The 25,652-nt window shown below is 32.0% G+C and overlaps 1 protein-coding gene across 3 annotated transcripts; it reads left to right on the top strand.

Moving 5' to 3' along the window:
* The first annotated feature begins 465 nt into the window (after window positions 1–465).
* On the top strand, window positions 466–22,947 carry LOC142318950 (uncharacterized). Of its 3 annotated transcripts, none has more exons than XM_075355649.1 (4): window positions 466–576; window positions 2,445–2,567; window positions 16,557–16,713; window positions 21,035–22,947. In XM_075355649.1, exons 2-4 carry the CDS (start codon window positions 2,480–2,482, stop codon window positions 22,944–22,946), a joined length of 2,157 nt encoding a protein of 718 aa, XP_075211764.1. In that variant the 5' UTR covers window positions 466–576; window positions 2,445–2,479; the 3' UTR covers window position 22,947. The 3 variants fall into 3 exon arrangements, with proteins under 3 accessions (XP_075211764.1, XP_075211756.1, XP_075211774.1); XM_075355641.1 differs by lacking the exon at window positions 466–576 and adding an exon at window positions 633–816; XM_075355659.1 differs by lacking the exon at window positions 466–576 and adding an exon at window positions 882–977.
* Window positions 22,948–25,652: the final 2,705 nt, after the last annotated feature.

Here is a 25,652-nt window from a genome sequence, read left to right as displayed (position 1 = left end):
CTGACTCTAATGGACGAGCCGAAACTCTCAAACTTCGCCGGAGACCAGCTTCCGGACCCAACAGCTCTTCTCAGAGCTAACGCAAAAAACGGCCCTTTTCACGGCCACCACATTCGATGACAACGGTCCTTCTCAGGGCGACCATAAGGCTGGCAATTACAACGAGATATCGAAGCCAATCTACGACAAAGTTCAATAAAAAATGTGCTAAGAAGAAATGCTAAAAGTCTCTGCTCTATTTATTTCTTATGGGACACACTTCTAGGTAACATTTACAGGGGTACTTGAGTATTTTACATTTTCATAACTGGTAACTGACACCTTTTCTTTTTCCTGTTTAGCCTCCGGTAAGTACTTCAGAGGATGAATGAGAATGATATGTATGAGTGTAAATGAAGTGTACTTGTACAGTCTCAGTTCGACCATTCCTGAGATGTGTGGTTAATTGAAACCCAACCACCAAAGAACACCGTTATCCACGATCTAGTATTCAAATCCGTGTAAAAATAACTGGCTTTACTAGGAATTGAACGCTGGAACTCTCAATTTCCAAATCAGTTGATTTGGGAAGACGCGGTGGGTAACTGGTAATTGACCTAAGATAGTATTGTATGAAAGATCTACTCGTCGGTGACTTAGACTAATTATTTAAGGTTATGTTTCTGGTAATAACCTCCTATGGAGGTTACAGGTTAAATTGTGGGCTACTGTTGTAAATATAAGTTTAAATACATTATTTAAGAATGTCTATGCTTGCTGAAAAGCGTAAACGTGTTAAATATTCTTTAAACCCTAATGGGAACTTGTGGAACAATGGTAAGTAGCACAGATAGTCATTTTGTAAGACACGTGCTGATGTTTAATTAGTTTTATTGCAAGGTAATGTACTATTATGTTTAACGACATTCGACTTAGTGATTCATTTAGTAATGCTTAAAGAATTATGAATTTCTAAAAAAAAAATTCTAATTATCTAGGCGAGTCAGATTTTTTTGTAGTTTTTTAAATTTTAATTTAAATTTCATTATAAGTAGAGGTCAGGATCAAGAACTGCCTGTGGATTTATTGTTTAGTCCATAATTTGGTTTTTGAATTTTCTGCGTAGCTGTATATTTTATAATCTATTTGTTGCTTTCTGGATGTCATGATGGTGTAAAAATTGAGTAACTGTAATAGACTATAACATTATTGTATTTTTAAAAGTATGTAGTTTATGTAATGTCATGTCTGCATTAATTTTTTAGCTCTTTCAATTTTTTGATCAGCTGTTTATTTATTATTGTAATTTGCTGACCTTCATGGTTGGTGGTAGCATTTTAGCCATTTATTTTGAAGGTTATTAAATCAAATTATGATCAAGCTTGACATTTTTGCATACTAAATAAACTAATTTCTCCTCCCTATTAAAAAAAAGAAAAAAGTATTTGCCATATTGTTTCTACACAAAGTAATTGAGTAGTTTAGATTCAATTTGTTACATTATGAGTTTTGTTTAATTCTTTGAAGTGGTAAAATATTATTTATTATAAAAAAAATTTAGTTCAGTCATTAAACTATGGGAAGAGCTCAGTATGTGATGCATACTGAGATCCATAGATCTAAAACAATATATTTATTAAAATATGATCAAATTTTGAGTTTGGCAATTTTACATTAAATTTAGCAAATGTTTTCAGTCATTTGCATGTGTCTGTGTGCAGTTGAATGCGGAAGCATTTTCATTTTAGGCACAACCACTGTTTTGAAAAATTTCAAAGTTGAATTTCCCAAAAATGGTTTGTATAGTTTGATGAAATTTCATTATGTTTATTTTTATGTAAAATATCAACATTTTGCTCATATTTTTACCTTAATAATTTTAAAAAAAAATTTTAAGTTTAAATACAATATTGGATGCATTTAAAAAAATTTGTCACTGGGGCTTCATATAAATGCAGTATATAATATTACTGTATAACATTAAAGAAAAATTTGTCTATCAAAATTTGTTTAAAAGAACTGCATGATTTGATATTTACACTTATTTATTGTATATACTTACATGTATCGCAGAAGAGGTGTTCATAAGTGTTACTTATACTAGTTGAGGAATATTTGAATGAAATTTTTTGTTTAAAATAACAATTCTTAGAAAGTGTCAGTTTTGTTATCTAAATTTTAAGGCCACCCGTACGTAATTTTTACCAATAGTTTAAAAGTTTAAACTATGTAGTTTAATCACTAAAGTATTTGTTTAGAAACATGCTTATGTATTAGTTTAGAGTGTTATTAGGGGTAGTACAACACTTTTCTTTAATCCTTCTGCTTGTTCAGTTTCCCTATTTAAAATCCATCTGTTATTTCAATAGAGTATGTACATTATTCTATTCTTATTTATTACTTAACTTACAATTTTTACATATAGGTATGGTATTTCTAGTTTAATATTGTGAAAATTATTCCAGATGACAATAAATTTGGGCAGAAGTTACTGGAGAAGATGGGTTGGCAAAAAGGTCAAGGATTAGGAGCTAATAACCAGGGAATAACAGAACGTATAAAAGTTCCATATAAATTTGATTCAACTGGTAAGTAGAACAACACAAAAATGTAAGAATTTTCTCTTTGATTGCGAAACAAAGTATAGGATGTAAAAAAAATTGAGTTTTTTAAAGTGAATTAATATTTCTTAACTTTGACTTACAGTAATGCATTACAGTAAAATAAAAGAGTACAGTTTTCTCTACAAGTGTTCAGTGCGAGCACCTGTTGTCGGCAAAACTCATCCAATCAATAGGAGAATAATGTAAGCAATAGCTGTTTCAATTCTGAGCTTCAAATTTGATAGATCAGTAGGTAGTGGAGGTGCATACGCAAGATCCTTAATAAAACCCAAAGGAAAAAATCATATGGGATCAGGGGAGCAGAAAATGTTCAGACCCCTGAAAGTTCCCCCAAACACAATTTTTTTGGTCAGAAATTCCCCCAGACTAACGCGAGGGTTTATTACATTACACAAGATAAGTAAAATTATGTACAAAGTGATTGTGATTCATCAAGTTTTATTTGTTTGTTTAAAGGTTCACTGCCACTTTTTCATCACAGTCATGAAATTTCGTTTTTAAAGATACAAAATACTAGCTTGATCTTGGTTTTTCATTTGGATATTTTTACAAAATGATTTCCAAGTTTATCTCATTTTCTCCGCCAATTACAAAATGCACAGTCTTGATAACATAGTTATGTACATTTTGGGTCTAAGAGTCATCGCTCACCAGGAATGAGATTGCTGTTTACTTTGTAATTTCTATTTTTCTGGTAAATTTTTCTGTGAAATTTCCCTCGAATCATGTTGGCACATTCAGACATATTCTGCTCCCTTGCATTGGATTAGATCGTGAGGATCATGGAGGCCACTGTAAACAGGCTTGTCATCAGATCTATGCCAATTGATCCAGCATTTCACGAAGTCATTCAACATTCCCATACAGAATTGTGCCAGTGAAGAGGTGCACTGTCTTGTTGCCAAATAAAATTCTATGCTTCATTTTGCAGTGAAGAAAAGAGACATGTATGCAGTATATACAAACAAGTAAAACTACTGTTACTCATTTGTTTCTCTGAATAAGAATTGCTCATAAACTAGTCGTTGGTATATTACAAAGAAAACATTTAATTTTAGGAGTCCCTTTTGAAAATGTTAGTATTTATGGAATTTTCTGACTCCTAGATATGGATATTATATATATTCATTTTTCCACTAAGATGAAATGATGATCCTAAACACAAGATGATCAAGAAAGTTGTCATCTTTATGCTGCAATATTTCAATTGCAAAGTTAGCACATACTGTAGTTGGTAGGCTTTATAGCCTGTAACAGCTGTAATGGTATGAATGCATTTGGAAGCATTTTCTTAAAAGTATTCCGCACTGGCATTGCTAACAGATTTTTTAGGACTATGCAGGAAAGATACTCTGACACTTTCAACATTTTCTTCTGACATCCTTGGTTGTCCCATATTCTTCTCTTTACACAGATGTCCGGTTGTTTCAAATTGATCATGGCATTGACAAATGTTATCATCATTTGGAGGATCACAATTAAATTTTGTATGGAGTGCACATTGAACTACAACAACAGATTCACATTTAGGAATCTGTAAAACAGAGAGGGCTTTCTGTTGTTGCTACATACATGCTGAGCTTCATATCAGCAATCGCAATGCTAGCCGCTCAGTTGTCAGCGGGAGTACAGTATACATATGCGCCTGAACAAGTGCCACTCCCACCAAGGTACCTGACTGTGCAACTCTCTCCCACAGTGGCCTCACCACTAGCAAGTCCTTGTAGAAAAGTGAACGGCAGAACGAATTTTCAATTTGTCACCAACTACCGCCTGGAGAAGAAGAAGAAGTTCCCTGGCCAGCCCAACATGGGACCTCTCTGTAGATGCCAATATTCACACAGGAGCAACAGGCCTGGCCAGCCCCTAGAGGGAGCCACTAGGTGTGGATGCTACCTTCCCCAGTTTGCCAGGCCCACCTCAGCGGGCCAATCAACAGGACCAGCAGCAGGAGTGTGGGATCGCAAGGAGAACTGCCATGACTGTTCTGGCAGAAGATGACCGATGCTGACCTGACATATGGAACTCTGGGGCATCACTGCCTTACTGTAGTGGGGACCCAACTGCCACTTAGGGGAAGCTCAGTCTGATTCCATCGAACTAGCCACAACTTTCTGATTACAGCCGAGCCGACATCGCTGGAGACCAGCTTCTGGATTCCACAGCCCTTCTCAGAGCTACCTCACAAAACACACAATTTGCCGTTTTTAGGGCCATCACTCAAAAAACCTCAAGTAGCCATTTTCAGAGCTACCAAAAGTTTTTAAAGTGCCATGTGCCATTGAAGCCATTCAGCAACTCTAGGAGTTGCCAATGGGTTGTCTACAGCCAAGTGTGCAACTAAAACTTCTGTTTTTGCCCTTTTATTATAGCCTTAAATCAATGTGGTACACTTCAACCAAATGATATATCAAATTAATTCAATGATATTCTTTTTTTGTAAACCCAGTAAAATTTTATGATAAACAAACAATACACTGCAAGTTGTAAACAATATTAATAATTGTAAGTATGCTACAAATTGATTTTTTTCTGTTTATAAATAATATGAGGTTAGTATTGTTTAACGTAAGATGATATTTTATAAACTAGGCATTAGTGTGCTTAAAATTGATTCCAGTTGTTATTTTTTAATGTACGTATAGCTTTCCTTATTTCATTATAGTATTATATTTAACATTTGTTATAAATAGATAATAATATAATAGATAAGTTTACCTCTTGTTATGAAATGACACAAAAAAAATTTACTTGCCTGACCTGGTCAATATTAAACCTTCATTGTCCCACTGAGGTCTACAAAAATCCTAAAACCACAAGGGTATGTGACCGCAAGGGTTGAAATTGAATGAAAACATTTTGTCATTTTTAAACCAGAGAGGTATGTGCAAGTGTTATTGGAAAATGGTGAGTGAAATTCTTTATTACTGACACTTGTTAGTAATTTATTTTATATTAATTTTATAGTTTTAAAAGGGAGAGAACATGCAACAGTTTTTTAAACTGTTGCTGTATTCTCTTCCAAAATAACCAACCACCTTATTTATTATAGTATTTATTGATATTAGTACTTTTTGTTGAATCGAGTGTATTGTGAGCAGTCAAGAACTTCATTGTTGAGTACTTTGTTTTTGACATTAGTTTTTTTTGTTATAATTTTCTTTTTTGAAAGTGAAGATAAGTACTAAAAATTTGTTTGATTTTATGTTTATTTATGTTTCTCTAAAAAAAGTATATGATTTTTAAAATTTTTGCCTGTCCTTTAGATTTAAATTATCAACATTTAAGAATCCAATTTACTTTTACTTACAAGAGGTCATTCAGAAAGTTATCAGTGTTACAAAGAAAATATAAGTTTATCAGCAACTTTTTTACTTTTCATATAGTCACCTCGCAGATCAATATTTAGATAAACAACTTTCCAATAACTTTTTGATACCCTCAATAGAGTACAGTTTGCAAATGCAAAGTAAGTGGGTGTTTCAGCTTCTAACTTCATCATTTGAAGTAAATCTTTGTTCAGTGAGCCATTTCTTCAGGTTTGGGAAGAGTAAGTAATCTTGGGAAACAAATATAGCCTTTGTGGAAGCACTTTGAGGCATAGGTTGTGAAGTTTTGCAGCAACAGTCTGAGGCGTGTGAGGAGGTATATTAACATGGTGTTTTGGCACGATGTAGACATTTGACCTGAAAAGCACCATTCAATTGATCTAGTAATGATTTTGGTCGATTGTTAACAAATGCGGCACCCATTTTAATCATTGTTTAAAATGTAGTGGACATGGTCTGTTGAGATGTTTGCAATGTCAGCAACCTTGCATACTTAAGTTTGTGATCATTTATTATGACAATGTGGATTTTTGTGACAATTTTCTCTGTCATAGCAGTTTTGTGCATCCCAAGCATTCAAGTCAAGTTTACATTAAGCTGACTACTTTTTTACATTAGAAATGAAGGAAAAGAATCCTTTAAATTGGAATTAACTCTTTTTTTTAATTTTTGTAAAGGTTAAACCTTTTAAAACAAAGTACTTTATAACAGTTGGAACTTGAATTTTATACATTTTAATAAAAATATTTTTTTTTTATTGCCACAAGCAGCCAAGCGTATGTCTGAAATATCGCAACACACCAGCTAAAGATCAACTTGACAAATATCATAATCATTTGGTCTATGTGTGCCATTTCTGTATCAGGCTGATAACTTTCCTAATAACCCTAGTAATGTACCAAATACAGTATGACTTTCTGTTACACATGTTTGCATGGAAAGGATAAAGAATCATACTTGACAAATAAATGAATCATTTGGTCACTTGTTCTATCTCTCTGACTTTCTGATTGACTCAAGTAACTAAGCCACTAATTGTGACTTTCTGGGATGGAATGTAGTTCCAGTAACTTTACACAATTCATTGTTAATATTAATAATTTCTTGAGGGACACTTTTGAAGTCAAATATATGTTTCTTTCATATAACATCACTTTTATTCAAAATGACTGCTTGAGAAATGACAATTATATCAATTTTGTAATATATTTTTTGGACATTTATTACAATGACCAAGTTACTCTATTATTTTTTTGATCTTAAAAATGCTCTGTGAGAGTTATAGAATTCTTTTTTTAATCTTAGACAGTTTTCTGTTTCTGTAATTGTTATCTACACAATTTTCATTGTAACATGCTCAGGTAAATTTTATTGTTTGCTCAATATTTTTTCTTAGTCCTTTAACTTATTGACAAGTCTGTGATGAATTGTAAGGTATCCTTTTCTTGCATTTGGTGATGTGCATAACCTAGAAGGAAGTACTTCAATTTTTAATTTGATCCTTTTATAATTTTTAACTGAAGTATTTTAAGTTTTTATTAAATATTTTTATAAATTAAATAGCTGTATTTTAATGATCTACAGTGAATAATGATTTTAATTATAGAATTGGCATAAGACGATTTTTCCATCATAGTTTTGCAATCCCTCGATAGAAGGTGTCACAGTTTCCTTATTTAACCATTCCATATTTTGACATTTGAGTACAGCAGCATGTGATATCCATCAATCATCCATGACTTTCAACACGTGATTAATATAGATTTAAGACTTTGAGGATATATGTCTTAAGACTTTGGGGATTGGCATCCCCTACGGCCCTAGCCTCTGCAGCTTTTCTTCTACTACACCCAGATCTGCAGAACATTTTACACTATACACATACACTGCACCAGGAACACTACAAAAATTACAAAATATACCCACACAACAACATTCTACACTATTTATTTGCTCTTTCACTTACACTCAGTGACATTGACACCTTACAAAACGCACCCATAACCCAAGGTGGAAACTATCATGCTGATGGGTGGGTGGAAACTATCATGCTGATGGGTGAATGGCTCTATGTAGTGAGTCTCGAACAATGTCCTCTGGGCACCTGGGTAAATCCAGTTTTATTTAGCTCTAGCTTGAGTACGCATGTGCTTTGCTGGAGTGGTCAATTATATCGCCGGTACTTGTGGGACCAAAATTTCAAGACCACAAATTAATTCATGATGGTTGGTGGTCGACCTGAAAAACACCAATTTTTTTCTAGTGAAAAGGGCTCAGTCAGCTTTGTCTGATGAAGATAAAAGTCCTGCAGAAGAGAATTGTAAAGAATCAGAACTAAAATAAATAAAAAAAATTCATTTTGTTGTTGTTTGGAATAATCAGGAAGGTGGCCTTCATAAGGCCACCTTATGAAGACCTTACGGGTCACCGTATAAGGTGACCCTTCATAAGGTCTCACCTTTCCTGATCAATAAGGTAAGTAACTGGTTCAAGTGGTTCCCCCAAGAGAGAGATGGATCAATACTAATAGAGACTTTCAGTGATGAGCGAAGTGATCACTCATTTAACCAATATGGGCGGTATAAGTATAAGTGTGGTATGTCATAAAACCTTGAGTACTAGCCAATGAGTAATTTTTTGCCAGGATCTTCTTGAGATGCATGTTAACGAAATTGCTGAAGAGCTTCATTCCCAAGGTGTTATAGAGATGAAGAGAATAATGAAACATCAGAGTGGGATGGAGGAACCTACTCCCTCTCTTATTTTAACCTTACACCTTTCTACACCATTGGAGAAAATTAAAGTAGTATACCTGTTGGTTAGAGTATGACCATTCATCCCTAATCCATGGCGGTGTTTACCGTAAATTTCCCATCACAGGGTATGGTATTACAATAAAGCCCTCCTATCACAGTGTGACGATGGTGCATATGTACTTGATGAACTTACCTCTTTTACGTCTCTGACACTTGAGAATGCTAATAGATATATCCCACAAACATCAGGAAATGCAATTTGTCTTTCTGTTCCTTGGTGGAATGATGATAAACGCTATTAGCAATCCAAAACACTATTAGCAATTGATGACAGGCACTGTGCAAATTTAACAGCAGGCCTACAAATGAACATCTAGGAAGTCATGGAGGAAATATATGGACACAATTTCATGCACTACATTTGCATCTGCTGTGTGGAGAAAGATCTATACAGTCTGCATATCACCAAAACAATCCATTCTCGGGTTCATTCATGAAGCAAAAGTCCTTACATCACCTTCTGCAGTGGCAAGTAACTTGGCAGATTGATTCCATTCGGTGTCCCTCACCTCATCATAGTAATGAATTTCAGAGGTACAAATTACAGATGGAAGTACTATCATTAAATGTTGGTGATTCGGTCGGTGAATTAAATGCTCCATTTTCATTCAACGATTTGTCACATGCACTTAAAAACTCATGTGACACTTCCCCTGGACCTGACAACATTTGTCACAGTATGTGCTCACACCTTCCTAATTCAGTGCTACTATTTATTATGTATTTATAATAGTCTATTCTCCTCACAAGTTTTCCCTTTGGTCTGGTCAGAACTTACAACTGGTAAAGACAAAGCAAGCCTCTCAAGCTACTGCCCTATCTCCTTGACAAGCGTCTTATGCAAAATAATGGAGAGAATGGTGAACTGCAGGCTTACATAGTACTTGGCCTTTTATTTTCAGAACAGTGTGGTTTCCAATAAGGACAATCTTCCATTGACCATTTAGTGTCATTGGTAATAGCTATTGAAAATGCTTTTCTACTATGCCAGCTCCTCATCACTATCTTCTTTGATATCAGAAAGGCATTTGACATGGCCTACTGATGTGGTATTCTAAACACCCTCAAAGAATGGGGAGTCAAAGGCAACATGCTTGCTTTTATTAGAGGTTTCTTAAATGACCGGTTGGAGATTCTCTTTCGGGTAGCATCATCTTGGAGAATGGAGTACCTCAAGGTAGTGAATTAAGTGTGCCACCTTATTTTCCACAGCCATCAACAGCATTACTAAATGTGTGCAGCCACCTGTTTCATGTTCTTTATTTGCTAATGATTTTGCTATATAATGTCCTGTTCAACAGCCACAGCAGAGAGACTACTACAGAACACTACTTCTCGCCTTGAAGTTTGGTCCAAGGTTACTGGTTTCACCTTTTCACTGGAGAAAACAAAATGTGTAGTTTTTTTCTCATCTGTAGGATCCCTTTATTCTGGAAGTCTTTCTCAGCAGAGAGCTAATTGCTGTCTCTTCTGATGTCAGATTTTTAGGTTTATTTTTTTATAGCCGCCTTACATGGGTCACACATCAAAGAATTAAAAATAAAATGTTCCAATCTTTTAGATATGCTGCCAGTTTTTAGCATTACCAATTGGAGAGCTGATTGGTCATGTATGTCGCATTTTTACTACTCCTTAGTTCATTCCCATTTAAATTATGGTTGTGTTGCTTACTCTTCAGCACATATTATCTTGCTTAAAATTCTGAGTGCTGTACATCATGCTTTCCTTTGGTTTGCTACAGGTGCCTTTAGCCCTGTTATAAACATCCTTGTTGACTGCGGTGAGCCATCACTTTGGGATTGATGGGACCAGGTATTAGCATCTTATTTTACCCATCTTAAAGGACAGCCAAATCACCCAGCTTTTGATGCAATCTTTGGAAATCCTTATTTTCAAAGGTATGAAAACCATCTGGCACCTGTTGGTATTCATACCCGATATTTACTGTGCCTGATAAATGTTGATACACCTATTTTTTCAATTTATCCATGTTCATATCCTCCATGGCAAACCAACCTTATAAATTTTATGTTTGATCTCACAATAAACAATAAAGAATCACCACCACCTATTTTCTTTCTACAAATATTTCACCATATTCTCTCCAAGACTAACTTAGATGCAGTAGTATACACAGACTGATTGAAACAGAATGAACCTGTATGTTTGGTCTATCTGGTATTAAGAGTGTCTTTACTGCCGAACTATATACTATAAATAAGGCTATGTCATTAGCCCTAAATACCGTCATATATGTATTTATAGTGACTTATTATTGCTCTCCAAGCCTTATAAAATTTTTATTCCAGACATCCTATTGTCACTGAAATCTGCAATGCATTTGCCTAGTTGAACCATCGCAGCATACAAGTGAGTTTCTGCTGGATGCCTTGCCACGTGGGGATTCTGGGTAGTGAACGTGCAGATTCTGCTGCTGAAGATGCATGTAGTCAACCATCCTTCACTACCGGTGTTACTACATTTGTTTTTTATATTTAAAATTTTTTTTTTGGATGATAACGTGAAAATGTTTTTCGCCCACCCAAAAAAAAATAAAATAAATTTCTATAAATGCTAAATCAAACTGTTGCTAAGATATACTTGAAAAAGATGTATATTAGCTCTCACAGATGAACTGAAATTAACCAGATTTAAACTTTCCAAAGATGTAACTCTGCTAAATGAAATAAAGTCTTTATTTTTGTCAAACATGCTGGTGCTGGTAACTGCTTTCCTCAGATTTGTGGATTGTATTACATAATTTAAACAAATTGAAAATTGATTCATTTCAACAGATGCCTTGTCAATAACTTGAAAATTAACTTTTGTTCTCTTAATAGAATGTTCAGTACCAGCTAATGACAATTTGTATGCACACACTTGCAGTAATGCCAATATAATTTTTGTCATGAGTGTTCCTGGAAACTGATTTAATGACTATTGCAGTCATTAACAACCACTGACAGCCACTGTCACTGTTGCAGTGGTATTAAGAAGGCCTATGTGACATTTCCTATGTACCTTCAGAGTGTGTGTAATCATTATCATCAGTTATTACAGTTTTTTCTATTTTTTGTCTGCATGAACAATCTAAAATATCCTTAGCAACAAGCCTCATCATTTATTAGAGTGGAATTTGTTCTAACATTTCCATATTCAAAGTGTCACAAATTTTTCAAGTAGGAAATAAGTAAACAGTTTCTGTTGGTAAACTGATGATCAGATTGCATATTTCTTGCAGTTTGCTATTGCATAATTTGCCCAGCAAAGTGACAGTAAAACTTTTGTATTGCTGTGGATCATTACACCTATACAGATTCATGAAAGCATATCTAGGTATAATTTATTTTCTTGTCATGTATTTATAATTAATTCATCATAAAGGATAATTTTCATAAATAAAATGGCTTCCATATACGAGGGCTATTCAGAAAGTATGGAACGTTTCCACCTGACGCCGCCAGGCGCGTATATATTGGTGTGCTCGTGCACGGCACCTCTGTCAGCGTCCAGCCGTGACAACGGGAACAAATCCGCCCGCCCTGCCCATTTTTTTATATACAAACTAGCGGACCCGACAGACGTTGTCCTGACGTGGCATTGTTCTGTAATAAATGCACAACACATAAGTATAAGTAACTTATTTAAGTTAAAATTAGCAGGAATGTGGACGAAATTTCATTAATATGACTATTATCAGTTTGTGATTGTTGTATTATTGTAATGGGTTTATTGATTAATTATGTTTAGTATGGTTAATATTTATTTTCACTAAATGAGATATCTGACGAAAATCGAAACTTCGTAAAATTAATAATTAGTATAATTAATAAATTTTGGTACTTATGTATTAACGCCACCGCAGCTACAGGTTTATTTAAAAATAAAGTAGTCAATCGGATTTCTGTGGAAAATGGGCCGATATAGAGTTTAACATAGATTCAAAACAGTCTCTTTATTAATTTTAATAATGGTTATTTATTTTATAAATATAATTTAACCAAACTTAACCTTCGCTCGCTAACCTTGATTAATTAACAGGAGTGTTTTGATTATTTAAATAATAAATAATTGTAATAATTACTGAATTTATTAAATACTCAAAAAATTACGGTATTAATTAGTCAAGGTTAGCTAGCGTAGGTTAAGTTTGGTTAAATTATATTTATAAAATAACCATTATTAAAATTAATAAAGAGACTGTTTTGAATCTATGTTAAACTCTATATCGGCCCATTTTCCACCGAAATTCGACGTTACTTCTAATTTTCACTTAACCTCCTGCATTTTTTTATTTTTAATTTAATCATTTTGAAGTTTCATAACCATGTGATAGCTTAATTAATGAATTAATAGATGTCCTATTATTTTATATATGTATTCTAAAGCCATTGTTTCTGGAATGATACAAGTATTATTCTGTATGTAACATCTGAGGAAAGTACTATGTAACAAAACAGCTATCATTTTTTTAAATTAATTTTGTGAAAATCGAAAAAATTTTTTTAGTTTCTGTTTTGTTAAGTAGTATTTTTACTTTCCTGTCTAGGTAGCGCTACAGCAGAGTTACAGCTCTAGAAGGGAAAGTATTGTAATTGGTTCAATTTGGGCGTATGTGGTTTTCACCAAATCTTGATGTTTTGACACCTAAGGAATCTAAAAAAACCAGATGTAAATTATCTGGTTGTTAATGTTCATACGTATTGTGTTTGGCCTCTGAATCACCTTATATCTCCACAATTACTGGGCTGATTTTGACTAGACTTGGTCAGATTACTTTTATATATGGGGCATTAATAATATTAAATTTTCAGTCTAGGTGAGGCTGTAGAGCAAGGTCACCATCAGTATCTCAAGATTTTGCGTAATTAAGGTTATATTTTTCTTAGGCACAATTTGTTATCAGTTAAAAATTAACAATATTTACAAAAGTGCACCCCCCACAAAAAATGCTGTTGTAGTCATCTGCTGTATTGTGACATCACTGCTCAGCAGTAGAATTAAATTAATGAATAATATTTAAAGTGTAAAAAGTAACTCATTCTGGCTGGGTCTGGAACTTGATCGCGTGGTTGACTTGGTACCTGGTACGTTAAGCCTTGTGGCTACACCAGTCTGCCGACCATTCAAGTAAACTTTGTTCTATGTAAATTGTGAAATTATAAAATAGTTATTTTAGTTAGTGCTGACCTTCGCTGCTAGTATCTCCACACCTGTGTGAATTAAATATGGTATGCACGCGTGCTTTAGTTAAAATCATTGAATTAAACGAAAAAAAGTATTATATTTAAATAAAATTATAAATATTTTTAATTAAGTTGTGTATGTATCATTGTCATTATGACTTATCATTACAAATAGTTGGTATTTCTATGAATAACATTTTATTGAAAATTTTATAACTGGTTATTTGTTTATTGATTTGTAAATATTGATTCTTAATAATAATATTAATTTGTTTTCCAAGGATACTGATTCAAAAAGTATTGATTATTTTATTATCATAAATAATTGACACCATAAGTTGAATCAGATATAACATTGTAATCAAGTCAGTTGTAATCAGACATAAAGATTATCAGTTAATAAATTATGAAAAAGTCTATCAAATAAAAGGTTTTGGAGTCGGTAAAAATGTAAAGTATCTGTAATTATTTTATAACCTGCATCAAAACTTCTTTATCAGAAAAATGCTTTTAGGTAATATGAACCAGTATAGATAGTTTTGTATGTCTCATTGTGTAGCATTGTTCTTTTGCATTAGAAAAACACATATTCAAATAGTACACAGCAATTATGCTGCTTTTTACTGCATAAGTTGATGAGTAAGTTTTTTTTTGTTGAATATACAATAGTAGAATATGTAGGTGGGATCCATCAGGTGTGAGAAACTTTCACAAAGTATGCCTCATATTCTTTAATTAATTTTATTCAGTAAGCCTGCAAAAATCAAACCCTCCATATTAATTTTTTTTTTTAATTCTACTTTTGGATGCAGTTAGAATAAGTAGTTTGTGCCAAGACTGTCAGAAATTAAATTAATTTAATATTTTAAACTTATTTACTGTATTTTTAATGTTGCTAATTCCTTACTGGCTGTAATCAATTAGATTTTATCATTGTTCGAAAAGAGTTTAAAGAAATATAAAAACAAAATATAGAATATTCAAAAAGTGACGCAACCTTATGGGACAATGAGTAGGTTACAGTAGTTGTTGTAAGTGGCTTCCAGCATGTGGTTTACATAATTGAATATGATGTTGCATGCTCGACACATGTTGTAATGTTTGTTGAGAAATTGCAGTAACACATCGTTCGATTTCATTCTGCAAGTCAGGAATGGTGTAAGGATGAGTAGTTTTGTAAGCAGCATCTTAAGGTATCCTTAAGTTGGATAAATGAGGAAACCAAGGGGGCCAAAACCCCTCTTGACATCATTTGTCCATGAAAACACTGATCCAAGAAAGTCATAGTGTTGTCGTTCTGAAACCATTTGTACTCTAACTGGTCCACAGGTATAGTGTTTACAAATTGTTACATCATCTGCATGTAGCACATCATCTGCATGTCACATAGGTGAATCTTCAAGAAAAAATTCACCTATGTGACATTGCACACCAAATACCCACTTTTTGTCTGTGCATCGGAGACTTGTGCAGATGATGTGGATTTTTTGTACACCAAATGTGTAAATTCTACACATTCATGTAACAGAAAGCTACACGTTTTCCAGTATCTGCAGATAACAATTCATGAGCAACATGAATTCTATATGGATGCATCTTTAAACACTTACGCAATGCTGTGTGGTCACTACCAACAGAGAGGTCAGACTGGCTAAGTAGGCGTTGCACAGACTTCTTGTGACTATCAGAATATGCCGCTTGCACTTCAATCAACTTTTCTGGTGTTAGCACTTTCGGTCAATCCTCTTTTGGCTGCGTCAGCCACATTCCCTGTCTCTTAGAACTTGTCTTACAGCCACTTGATGAAGGACTTGTTTGGTGCATCCACACCATACTTATCTGTGAAGGCATTCTGGGTCTATCATATCTGGCACATCTATGTATTGGGAGACAATGAATATTCTTTGCTTCATTGTGTAACCCATTTTTCCTCAATTAAACCTGCAACAGAAGAAGGAAACATTCTTTCATATGGTTGCATTACATTTTTAACACTATATTGTGAGTATAAGTAGTACTTCAACTTAAAAAAAAAAGTTGTAATGGTTTATCCATATTTAAAAGATAGTTACAATCCATTCAATGAATGGTTTACTTTTTTCTACTGCTAATGCAGAATTTTGTAAGCCTACTGTTAGTTAAATAATTATATTCTAATAGAAATGTGTCTTCAAAGAGAGCTTTTTTATGAGTATAGTTATTTATAAATGTTAAGAAGAGAATATTTTGTTGTATTCTTTCTAGACCGAGGCCACTTTCTGGTGCATCTGTTTTTATACATTTTGAAGCAAGAACCTTCACTTTTTATTGGTTCCCCTTATTGAAAGATGAAATTTCAAATAACCACCTGTTTCAGCAGCTATGTTAAATATTATTAAAGTAATATTACTATTGTGCTTATTTTGTAATTTGTTTTGCCCTGTACTTGGTTTTTTTTTTGGAGGGGAGTTTAAAAAATTAAAATTAGTAGATTTCTTATAGTTGTTTGACTAACAGGTGACAAGAACTGCTTTATGGTAGTAGCTCTTGACATAATGTAGTTGCATTTATTTACCATCATAGCTAATGTGTTTTAAATGTTTGGTTCATATTGTCATGATTTTCAGTTTATGTTTGTTATAGGTCTGGGTTTTAAAGAAAAGGATGAGTTATCAAAACAGCAGAGTGATTTCCAAAGTTTATTGTCTCACCTTAATAGTAATGAAATGAAGGTCACTAGTGATGAGCCTTCAATGTCTTCCTTAGAAGAAAAATCAAAAAAATTAAAATCAAGAGTTCAGTAAGTATTAAAAAAAAAACTTTTAATTATGGCAACAGTTAATATTATTGGTAAAACTGATACTTTTAAACAACTAATGTTTGAAATAACAAAAATCATGTATAAAGTAATATTAAAATTAGAATGACAATGATAATGACAGTTTGGTGGTAATTGTTTAATTATCACTGTAAAAAAAAAATGTAAAAAGGCTATATGTATATATATATATATATATATATATATATATATATATAGTATAAAGTATTCTGAACACAGGGAATTTTTTGTTTATTTCTATGTTGTGGCTACACTGTTTGATTCACACATTTTTTAAGTTGTCTGTATAATGTGAGGTTATTGTTCTTTGGTTATTTAGTAATTTTCATGTTATAAATAGTGTTTTTTGAAAGTTTATTTTATTTTTTTTTATTACAAAATTGTATTTTTATATTTTTTGTTCTGTATGTCTTAAAAATATAATAACTCCCAGAAAGCGTTTGAGGATTGTTTCTCTTTCTGTGTGATACCAGTATGACACCATGAAAAATAGCTTCTGAGTGGGGAGATGTTGGAAACAACATCCAGTGTTGGTTTAAAACAATTTAAAGAACTGGTTCCTTTTCTTCTAAAAGGAAAGGCAAATATGGGTCTGAAATAAAAACCTACTCCAACACCGGGTTGGTTATTAGGGAGGAAAAGTAAATTTGATCCAAAATTATCTGATGTGAACTTAAATCAAGAATTAGCAACCAATGGCACAGTTTTATGTGTGACAACTGAGGTACCGACTTATTGCAGCTGTATGAAAAGCTCGTTCACCAGCTAAAAAGCAACTGAACACAAACAATGTGCAAAAAGGCTCTTGTGGGCCAAAGCACATGCTAACATGTTATGTTTCTATGAGTCACGAAAAGCATCAGATGAAAATACTACACTCACTCATATCAGTAATCACTCATATCATGTCACTCGCACATCTCACATCACTCACACTCAGATATCAGTTCATTTCATATCACACACACTCACTCATATCAGTAATCAGTTAAACATCTGCTGAAAAAAAATATTTGGGGTTGTTTCGCATTTGAAGGTCCTTGTTCATTACTTCCAGTAGATGGTATGTTGAAAAGTGTTGTTTATATCGAGATTCTAAAGGAAAGGGTTGTGACACAATTTTCTACAGGGCAACAGTGTTCCAACAAAATTTGGTCACTTGAATTGTACCACAAAAATTATTGACCTCATTAAAGCATTAATACCTCATTAAGCATTGAGTTGACCTCATTATATCAGTATGGTTTCATGATGAAGAAATAAAAAAAAATATGTAGTACACTTGTTGAATCGATACCAAATAATTGAAGTAAATAAAGGAAATATTAATTACTAGATATTCTCTAATTGTACAGATATGATTGTTTTTCTAAATAAAGTTACTGTTACAGTAGTAAATATATAAGACTGATACTTTTAAACAAAACAGCTAATGTTTGAAATAACAAATACTTAGAAAAATCTTGGATAAAGCAATATTAAAATTGAATGGAAATGACAGTTTGGTGTTAATTGTTTAACTATCATTAAAAAAATGTAAAAAGGATATATATAAATTTAAAATATATGTGTTAAAATGATATATATGTCAAAATTCTATTATAAAAACTGTTATTTTTTTAACTATTTAAAATATAAACATGCAACATATGTTTTATAAAGGTAAAAGTAAGTCATTGTTTTACAATGAACAAGATTCAAAGCTAAAATATTAATAATGTATTATATCAAATGAGTGATTAAATTAGTCCAATGGGCTAGATAAAGAAGCCAATGAAATGAGTATCACAAAATTCACAAAAGCTTATGGAATGACCATGATTGTAACAAGAAATGAATCTCAAGAATGGGGGAAACTTAGGTGTAAAATAACAATGGTAAGACCTGTAGTTCCAGATGTGGCTCAATGCACAACCTCAGACCATGGTGAAATAAACTAACTTGAAACATTGAAAGGGAAATACTAGCACCCAGAAAATAGTTGTAAATTACAAAAAAAAACCATGAACTTTACTGTAAGGTAATAAATCAGTTGCAGTTATGAAATGTCATCTACGGTACACTTGGATGATAACAGACTAACCAATGAAATCTTTGACGAAGGATATAGCAGAAAGAACAAGCGGTTCAAATAGGTCCAAGATTTAAAAGAAAGAGAGGAACACAGAAAGGGACACATTAAAGAACTCAAAACATTAAAGAACCAAATAACCAGTAAAGAACTCAAAACATGTGAAGGATTCCAGAAGAAAAGTGTAAGAATAGAATGGGCTCTACAGAGGCAAGAACATTCATGGAAAATGGAAAAGTACAGGGAACGAAAAAAAGAGGAATCCAATCAGTGAAACTAATTATTGTTGTCCTTCAAAAATTGTTGTAAATTAAACAAAAAAAATTATTTCATCTGTTTGCAATATCACAAAAAATCTAGGTACATAAGTTATTTGAAGAATTTCAATTTAGTGAAGATTGGTTGAGTCGTTCTTCAGTTATGATTAATTTTAAGTTGACAACAGATGTGTATTGGTGTATATTTCATATGCGCTTATGCAGTGAGTCATAGTGGCAAGTTGAGTTTAAACTTGATGCATGTGTGGTCTAATAAATACAATCTTAAATTATGTTATTTTTAACAAAAAATATATTTAACATTAAATAAATTATACTTTAGTTTTCTCATTTAATTTATGTTTTGCATATTTCTTGCACAAAAAATTATGCAAAATAGAATAGTAAGTTGGTCTTCTTGTGCAGAGCTACACAAGAATTTTTATTTTTTCAAGGAAACAGTGCTTTTTTATATTTTTTTACATATCAACAATGTGATTCAAAGTTTTTTCATAATATTATTATTCCAAATTACACATTCAATATTTTTTTATGATTTATTCATGTACAATATGATTTATGTGTCTGTTAACAAAAAGATAATTGTACTGTTACTGTGATGCACTGATAACTTGCAAAATTATAGCATTAAAAAAACGCAGATCATACTTTTATCAATATCAGAGATGAATATTACTTTGCTGATCAAGATATCTGTTATTTTAATTGACTTGTCTTTTTTTTCTGATATTGATATCTAAGAAACTAAATTAACTGGTGGAAAACCATTTGCTAGAAGTTGAGGGTTATTGTTAAAAATTAAGAAAATTTTCCACTCATTGTGAAAAATTTACATTATTACTAAAGATAAAAGTAAATGAAAACAGTAATTTTATTTTGAATAAGAGTAATAAGTAATATACCCTAACTAAGATGACTTAATTTATTGAGCCAAGTATATTATAGTATTTTTGTTATGTAATTTCCGTAATACAAACATTATATTTTCTGGTTAAGCCTCTTTCATCTTCATTAATCACATTCAAAAATAACTTTTATTAAAATGTCATTTGCTGGTAAACATAAATTATCTATCCGTGTACCCTTAATTCTTAAGATACCTTAATTTGTAGAGGTGTTCTGCATAAGCATTTTTTCTTGACAGAAATGGGGTCTTAGATTACATGTCCCAGTCTTTCTTATAACTGGCACATATACATAATATGTGTTGCAAGAGGCATTAGTCAAAGTTATTCTTTCTGAGGATTTTGATCATTATAAACCAGTCTCTGTGAAAAATGAGATTATTTGAAGGGCTGAGTAACAAATGTATTCAGTGTGTTTCACATGTTATGTATATTCTACTAGGTGTTAACGGAAGTGAGAAGCTGAATTAATCCTTACTTTTCCAAATAAAAGCTTGTGACTACATCCTTTTATTTTTGAGAATTACTATGTCATTTATGACAATGATTTGTCATAAATCATAAATTATTATTTTTAAATTATTATTATTTTTGTCATAAATCATAAATTATTATTGTAAGCAATCTGACAAGATTGTCAGATTGCTTACAATAATAATTAATGTTACCTAACTTTTATTTGTTTCTAAACATTTTAACCTTCTATTAAAACCAATAAAACTTTTAAATTTTTATTAGGCTATCAAAATATTTTCCTTTTATTTCTTGAATATGCTTTCTAACAGTTATTTTCTTTTGTGCTCATTTTATTTATTCTACCTTTGGAATATGTATTACATTTTAATAAAGAAACACAATCTGTAATCAAGTTATAATTAATAAGCAATAAAAGCCTTAATAACGTGTTTTTTAAGATCAATAAATTAAGTTAATTACCATATTTATTATAATGAAGTTGCAGCCAACAAGAAGAATGTATATTTTCATGATCATGATTTACATAAAATTATTTATTTCATTTGTTACAGTTACCAGAAATTTACTAGAGGGAAAGATATAAGTCGATATTCCAGTAAGGATCTGAGCAGTATTTTAGGTACAGTAGTTACAGTTAAGACTTCAGAAACAAATGGATCCAAAAATGAAAATAATAGTGGAAATCTTATTTGTGGGGGATTGATGACCAAGTATTTTAAAAAGAAACAGATAACTACTGAAACACAAAGCCGGCTGGATAAACAGTATAAAATCACTGATGTAGAAGGAATCTATGAAAATCATTTTGCTCGAGATTTTAATGGTAATAATCTAAATTCTATTAAAAAAAAAGGTAAAAGTGTTAAAAATAAAGAAACTTTAATTACTGAAACACATGATGTAAAAATTAATATTGATGTTAGTGAGATTGATATGTCTTTGGAAAATGTAAATGAAACCAATGAGTCGAACAGTTATGTAACGAATGATTTAGCTTTTTATAATTTATTAAGCAATTCTGCAAATTACAAAAAACAAAGAAAGAAGTTGAATAAACTAAAAGAAAATTCAGATGCGATAGAGAAATATCAGGTAATGTCCAATGATACAGTTATTAACGTAGGAAAATCATTTGAATCTGAAAGTGAAATGCAGAGTCTCTCAAAAAAAGATAACGGTTTAGGATATGATTCAAATTTAAATTTACAAGGTGAAAAATGTGATAGTATAATAATGGAAGAGGATAAATGTTATAGAATCCCGATTGAAATCATTAATTGCAAAAGTAAAAAACACAAGTCTAAAAAGAAAAAAAATAATGAACATAATATTGAAAGTGAAATTAATGAAAGTAACCAAAATTCTGAAGATTTTGTTGATCTTAAGGTGGATAATAGTTTTTTAGAGAAGAATACAAATTTAGAATCTTGTGAAAATGATTCTTATTCCAGAAAGAAAAAGAAATTGAAATACCTAGAAGAAGAAAGTTTTTCTGATCAACATTCAGTAGAATGTAAAAAGAAAAATGGTGAGAATATTAAATCAGAAATGTTGAATTCTGATCAAGAGAATACTTCTGAAAGCTTTGTGAAATTGTCAAGTAAGAAATCTAAAAAAAAGAAAAAATCTAAATTTCACAATATTGAAAACGAAGTTGAACATTCAATTAATTCTGAAAGTGAAAAAATAGAAAGCCTAACTACATTTGAAAAAGAAGAAAATAAATCATCGCAAAATAAAAAATCAAAGGTGAAGAAATGTGAAAGATTGTTAAAGAATATTTCTGTAGATGATGAACAGCATCATGGTAATGAAGAAAATAATAGTTATTGTTTGAATGAGGGAAGTGAAAATTATGATCACATGAATAAATTTTATTCTGGGAAAAGTAAAGAAAAATATCAGCAAATTGAAGGAAAGTTTCATAATAGATTACTTAAAAAAGAAAATGGTGAACATAGCGTTGAAAATCATTTTGGAAACAACAGCATTAAAAGTAATTGTAGTGATAAATCTAAAAAAAGAAAACATTCATTAATTGAAGATGTAATTGTTGGTGAAAATCAAGCAGTAGAGAGAAATGTAATTGGGTTACAATGCAAGCATGAAAAGAAAAAAAAAAAGAAGGATGTTAGTGATATAAATGAAAATTTAGGCTGTGGGAATGCATCTGATTATATACATTCTGAAAAAGAACAACGTGTAACTCTTAATGAAGAAAATTTTACAAACATAACAACACAAGAGGATTTGCAAAATAAACATGTCACAGAAGTTCAAGAAAAGAAAAATAATGCTTTAAAAGGTGATTGTTTTAATAGTAATGATGTATTTGAAAGAAAACTGATAAATAAGGAATTTAAAAAGAAAGCTGTGCCAGAATTTGATGCGTTTGTTGGTAGTAACTGGAAGTCTGTGGATGGTTATGGAATTGTAAACAATAAAGAAAATTCCTCACTTTGAACCTGAATTTTTTTAAATTTTAAACATACTTGTAAATATCATATCTACAAATAACTTATTTATATTTTTTTTCAGCATGTTTAGCATTTAAAACAAAATTGAAATTTGTTTTTTTTCTATGAAAGTTGCTTGTGTTTGAGAAATTTTCATTTTTGCTATATTCTTTCAAAGTTATTCAGAAACAAATTGGGAGGAGAAGTAGGTCAAATGTTTTTTACAAAAGAATTAAAGCACGTATGGGCAAAATTAAAACATATTCTTCACCAATTGTTTGTACATAAATACACCCATTTACACACATCCCTTTTGAGATGTTGAAAAATGTTGTTAGTTTAAATTTGTAATAATCTTATCATTTTAAAGAATGTAATTTTTTTAAAATTTGTGATTCATCAACTAAATTAAATTTCTAGAACTTATTGGAAGTGCTTCTTTTTAAATACTTTGAATGGAATTTTAATATGAACTACATAGTATTAGATAATTGACTAAGGTTTAGTTACAGTATATTTTCATCTAAAATTTTCAAGTTTTTGGTGGAGTCAACTTAGAATTTGATTACAGGCTATTTCATGATAGTAAGATTTTTGTATCAGTTTCTAAGTCTACTATTTAAAACAAATAAAAATTATATGTAATGTAAACTTTTTTTATAGGCACAATGTGCTTTTATTAATGCTGTGGTAGTGTGGTGGTACTCTCCTTTGCCAGCAAACCCTATAGTATGTTTTTGGGTTGGCTTAATTTTTTTTGTTTTACAAAAATTACAAATTACAAGAAGTATAGAAAATTTTACAAACATAACAACACAAGAGGATCTGCAAAATAAACATGTCACAGAAGTTTGAGAAAAGAAATATAATGCTTTAAAAGGTGATTGGTTTGTAATGATGATGTATTTTCAAAAATTATTATTATTATAATATTATATTATTATTATATATATATATACCCATATTTATATGGGTGTCCCATATAAAACGCAACCCAACCTTATATTGGTAGGTATTGAAATAATAAAAAGGCATATGTAAATGTAATTTTTATTATTACCATCCATTACCTTACATTTAGAGTAAATGTTGGAAGTGGCCGCCATCTTCTTGAATACAAGTTTCAATTCTTTTTACAGCGTTTCTTGCAACTTTTTTCAAAGTTTGTGGCTGGATATTTAATACAGCTTGTTCAATATTGACTTTAAATTGTTCAAGTGTTCGTGGTTTGTCGCTGTAGGCTAACCCCATAGAAAAAAATCCGCCACAGTCAAATCTGAAGATCTTGGTGGCCACAAGCCTCGACCGATAACACGATTACCAAAGAATTCCTCAACGAAATCAGAAGTTGAACCTGCGTAGTGCGATGTCACACCGACATGTTGTAGCCAGCAGTGTCTATCTTCTTCTTCCAAGAGTGCAATGAACTGAAATAAAATATCCTGATATCGTTCTGCATTAATAGTGTACTCTAAAAAAATAGGACCGATTATTTTCTTCCACGATATCACGCACCACACGCCCAACTTCTGCGGGTGTAATTGTTTTTCGTGATAAACGTGGGGATTTTCAGCACTCCAAATTCTACTGTTTTGGCTGTTTACGTAGCCATCCAAATGAAACCATGCTTCATTTGTGAAAAATAACGCATCCATAACATTAATTCCCTCACTCAGAAATCGACGGAACCATTGACAATATTATAGCTGTTTTTCTTTGTCGGGCTCAAGAAGTCGATGAACCGTTTGAATGCGATAAGGTCGTAATTGTAATTGTTTGGTCGCCCGATGAACAGTTGATTTAGACAAATTAATTTCAGCAGACACATCTGATCGATTTATTTGGCGAGGCGAGTAATCAGTCTTTGATTTCAGTGACTGTATCTGTATTCAACACTGACGCAGATCTTTTGTGTTCCTTGTTATTAACAGAACCAGTCTCTCTAAATTTTGCAACTAACCTTAATACTGATGTTTTGTTAGGATCTGGTTTATCTGGGTACTTATGGCGAAACAAATCTTGCACTGCAACCACTGATTTCGTACTGAAGTACGACTCAACAATGAAAACACGTTCATCTAGTGAAAACACCATCTTGTCTCTAGCAATACACTGAACGTTATGATTGCATTGTTGTTACTATCAGTAGTGTTCTACTGCATCGCCGCGATGTTCAGATGTTGGACGAGTCCATTTCAGTAATGAGTAGGGGACTAAGCTTGACTTTTGAAATTTCATGGATGAGTGATTGATGGGTTGCGTTTTATATGGGACACCTGTATATATATATATATATACAGGTGCTACCCAAATGTTCAGGGAATTTTACCATAAAAATAAAATAGCATACCATAACTCGTAATTTCCACTGTCTCCTTCAAAGTAATCCCCTTGGGCATTGATACAGTGATCCCAGTGTTTTTCCCATGATTCCATGCATCCCTGGAAGTCTGCAGGTGTAATTGTTTGAAGCACATTCTGGGTTTCTTCCTGAATCTCCTCAATTGTGTTAAGACGACGGCCTTTCAATTGAAATTTTATTTTCGGAAAGAGAAAAAAGTCACACGGGGCAAGGTCAGGCAAATAGGTAAGTAGGCAAATAGGGTGGGGAATCAAATGCAGGCGCGTTGTCATGGTGCAGAACCCAGCTGTTGTTACCCCACAGATCTGAACGTTTGCGCCTAATGCTTTCACGTAACTGCTTCAAAACTTC

The sequence above is a fragment of the Lycorma delicatula genome, chromosome 1 (genome assembly GCF_047948215.1).
Source record: "Lycorma delicatula isolate Av1 chromosome 1, ASM4794821v1, whole genome shotgun sequence".
Classification (NCBI taxonomy): Eukaryota; Metazoa; Arthropoda; class Insecta; order Hemiptera; family Fulgoridae; genus Lycorma; species Lycorma delicatula.
The sequence above is the reverse complement of the archived record's forward strand: the minus strand, read 5'-3'. Positions and strand labels throughout refer to the sequence as shown.

What these genes read in the sequence shown, in the direction of transcription:
- LOC142318950 (XM_075355641.1), top strand. Translation starts at nt 744, where the DNA reads ATGTCTATGCTTGCTGAAAAGCGTAAACGTGTTAAATATTCTTTAAAC. An exon ending in TGGGAACTTGTGGAACAATG is followed by an intron (nt 817 to 2,444) that starts GTAAGTAGCACA and finishes AAATTATTCCAG; the next exon opens with ATGACAATAAATTTGGGCAG. An exon ending in ATATAAATTTGATTCAACTG is followed by an intron (nt 2,568 to 16,556) that starts GTAAGTAGAACA and finishes TGTTTGTTATAG; the next exon opens with GTCTGGGTTTTAAAGAAAAG.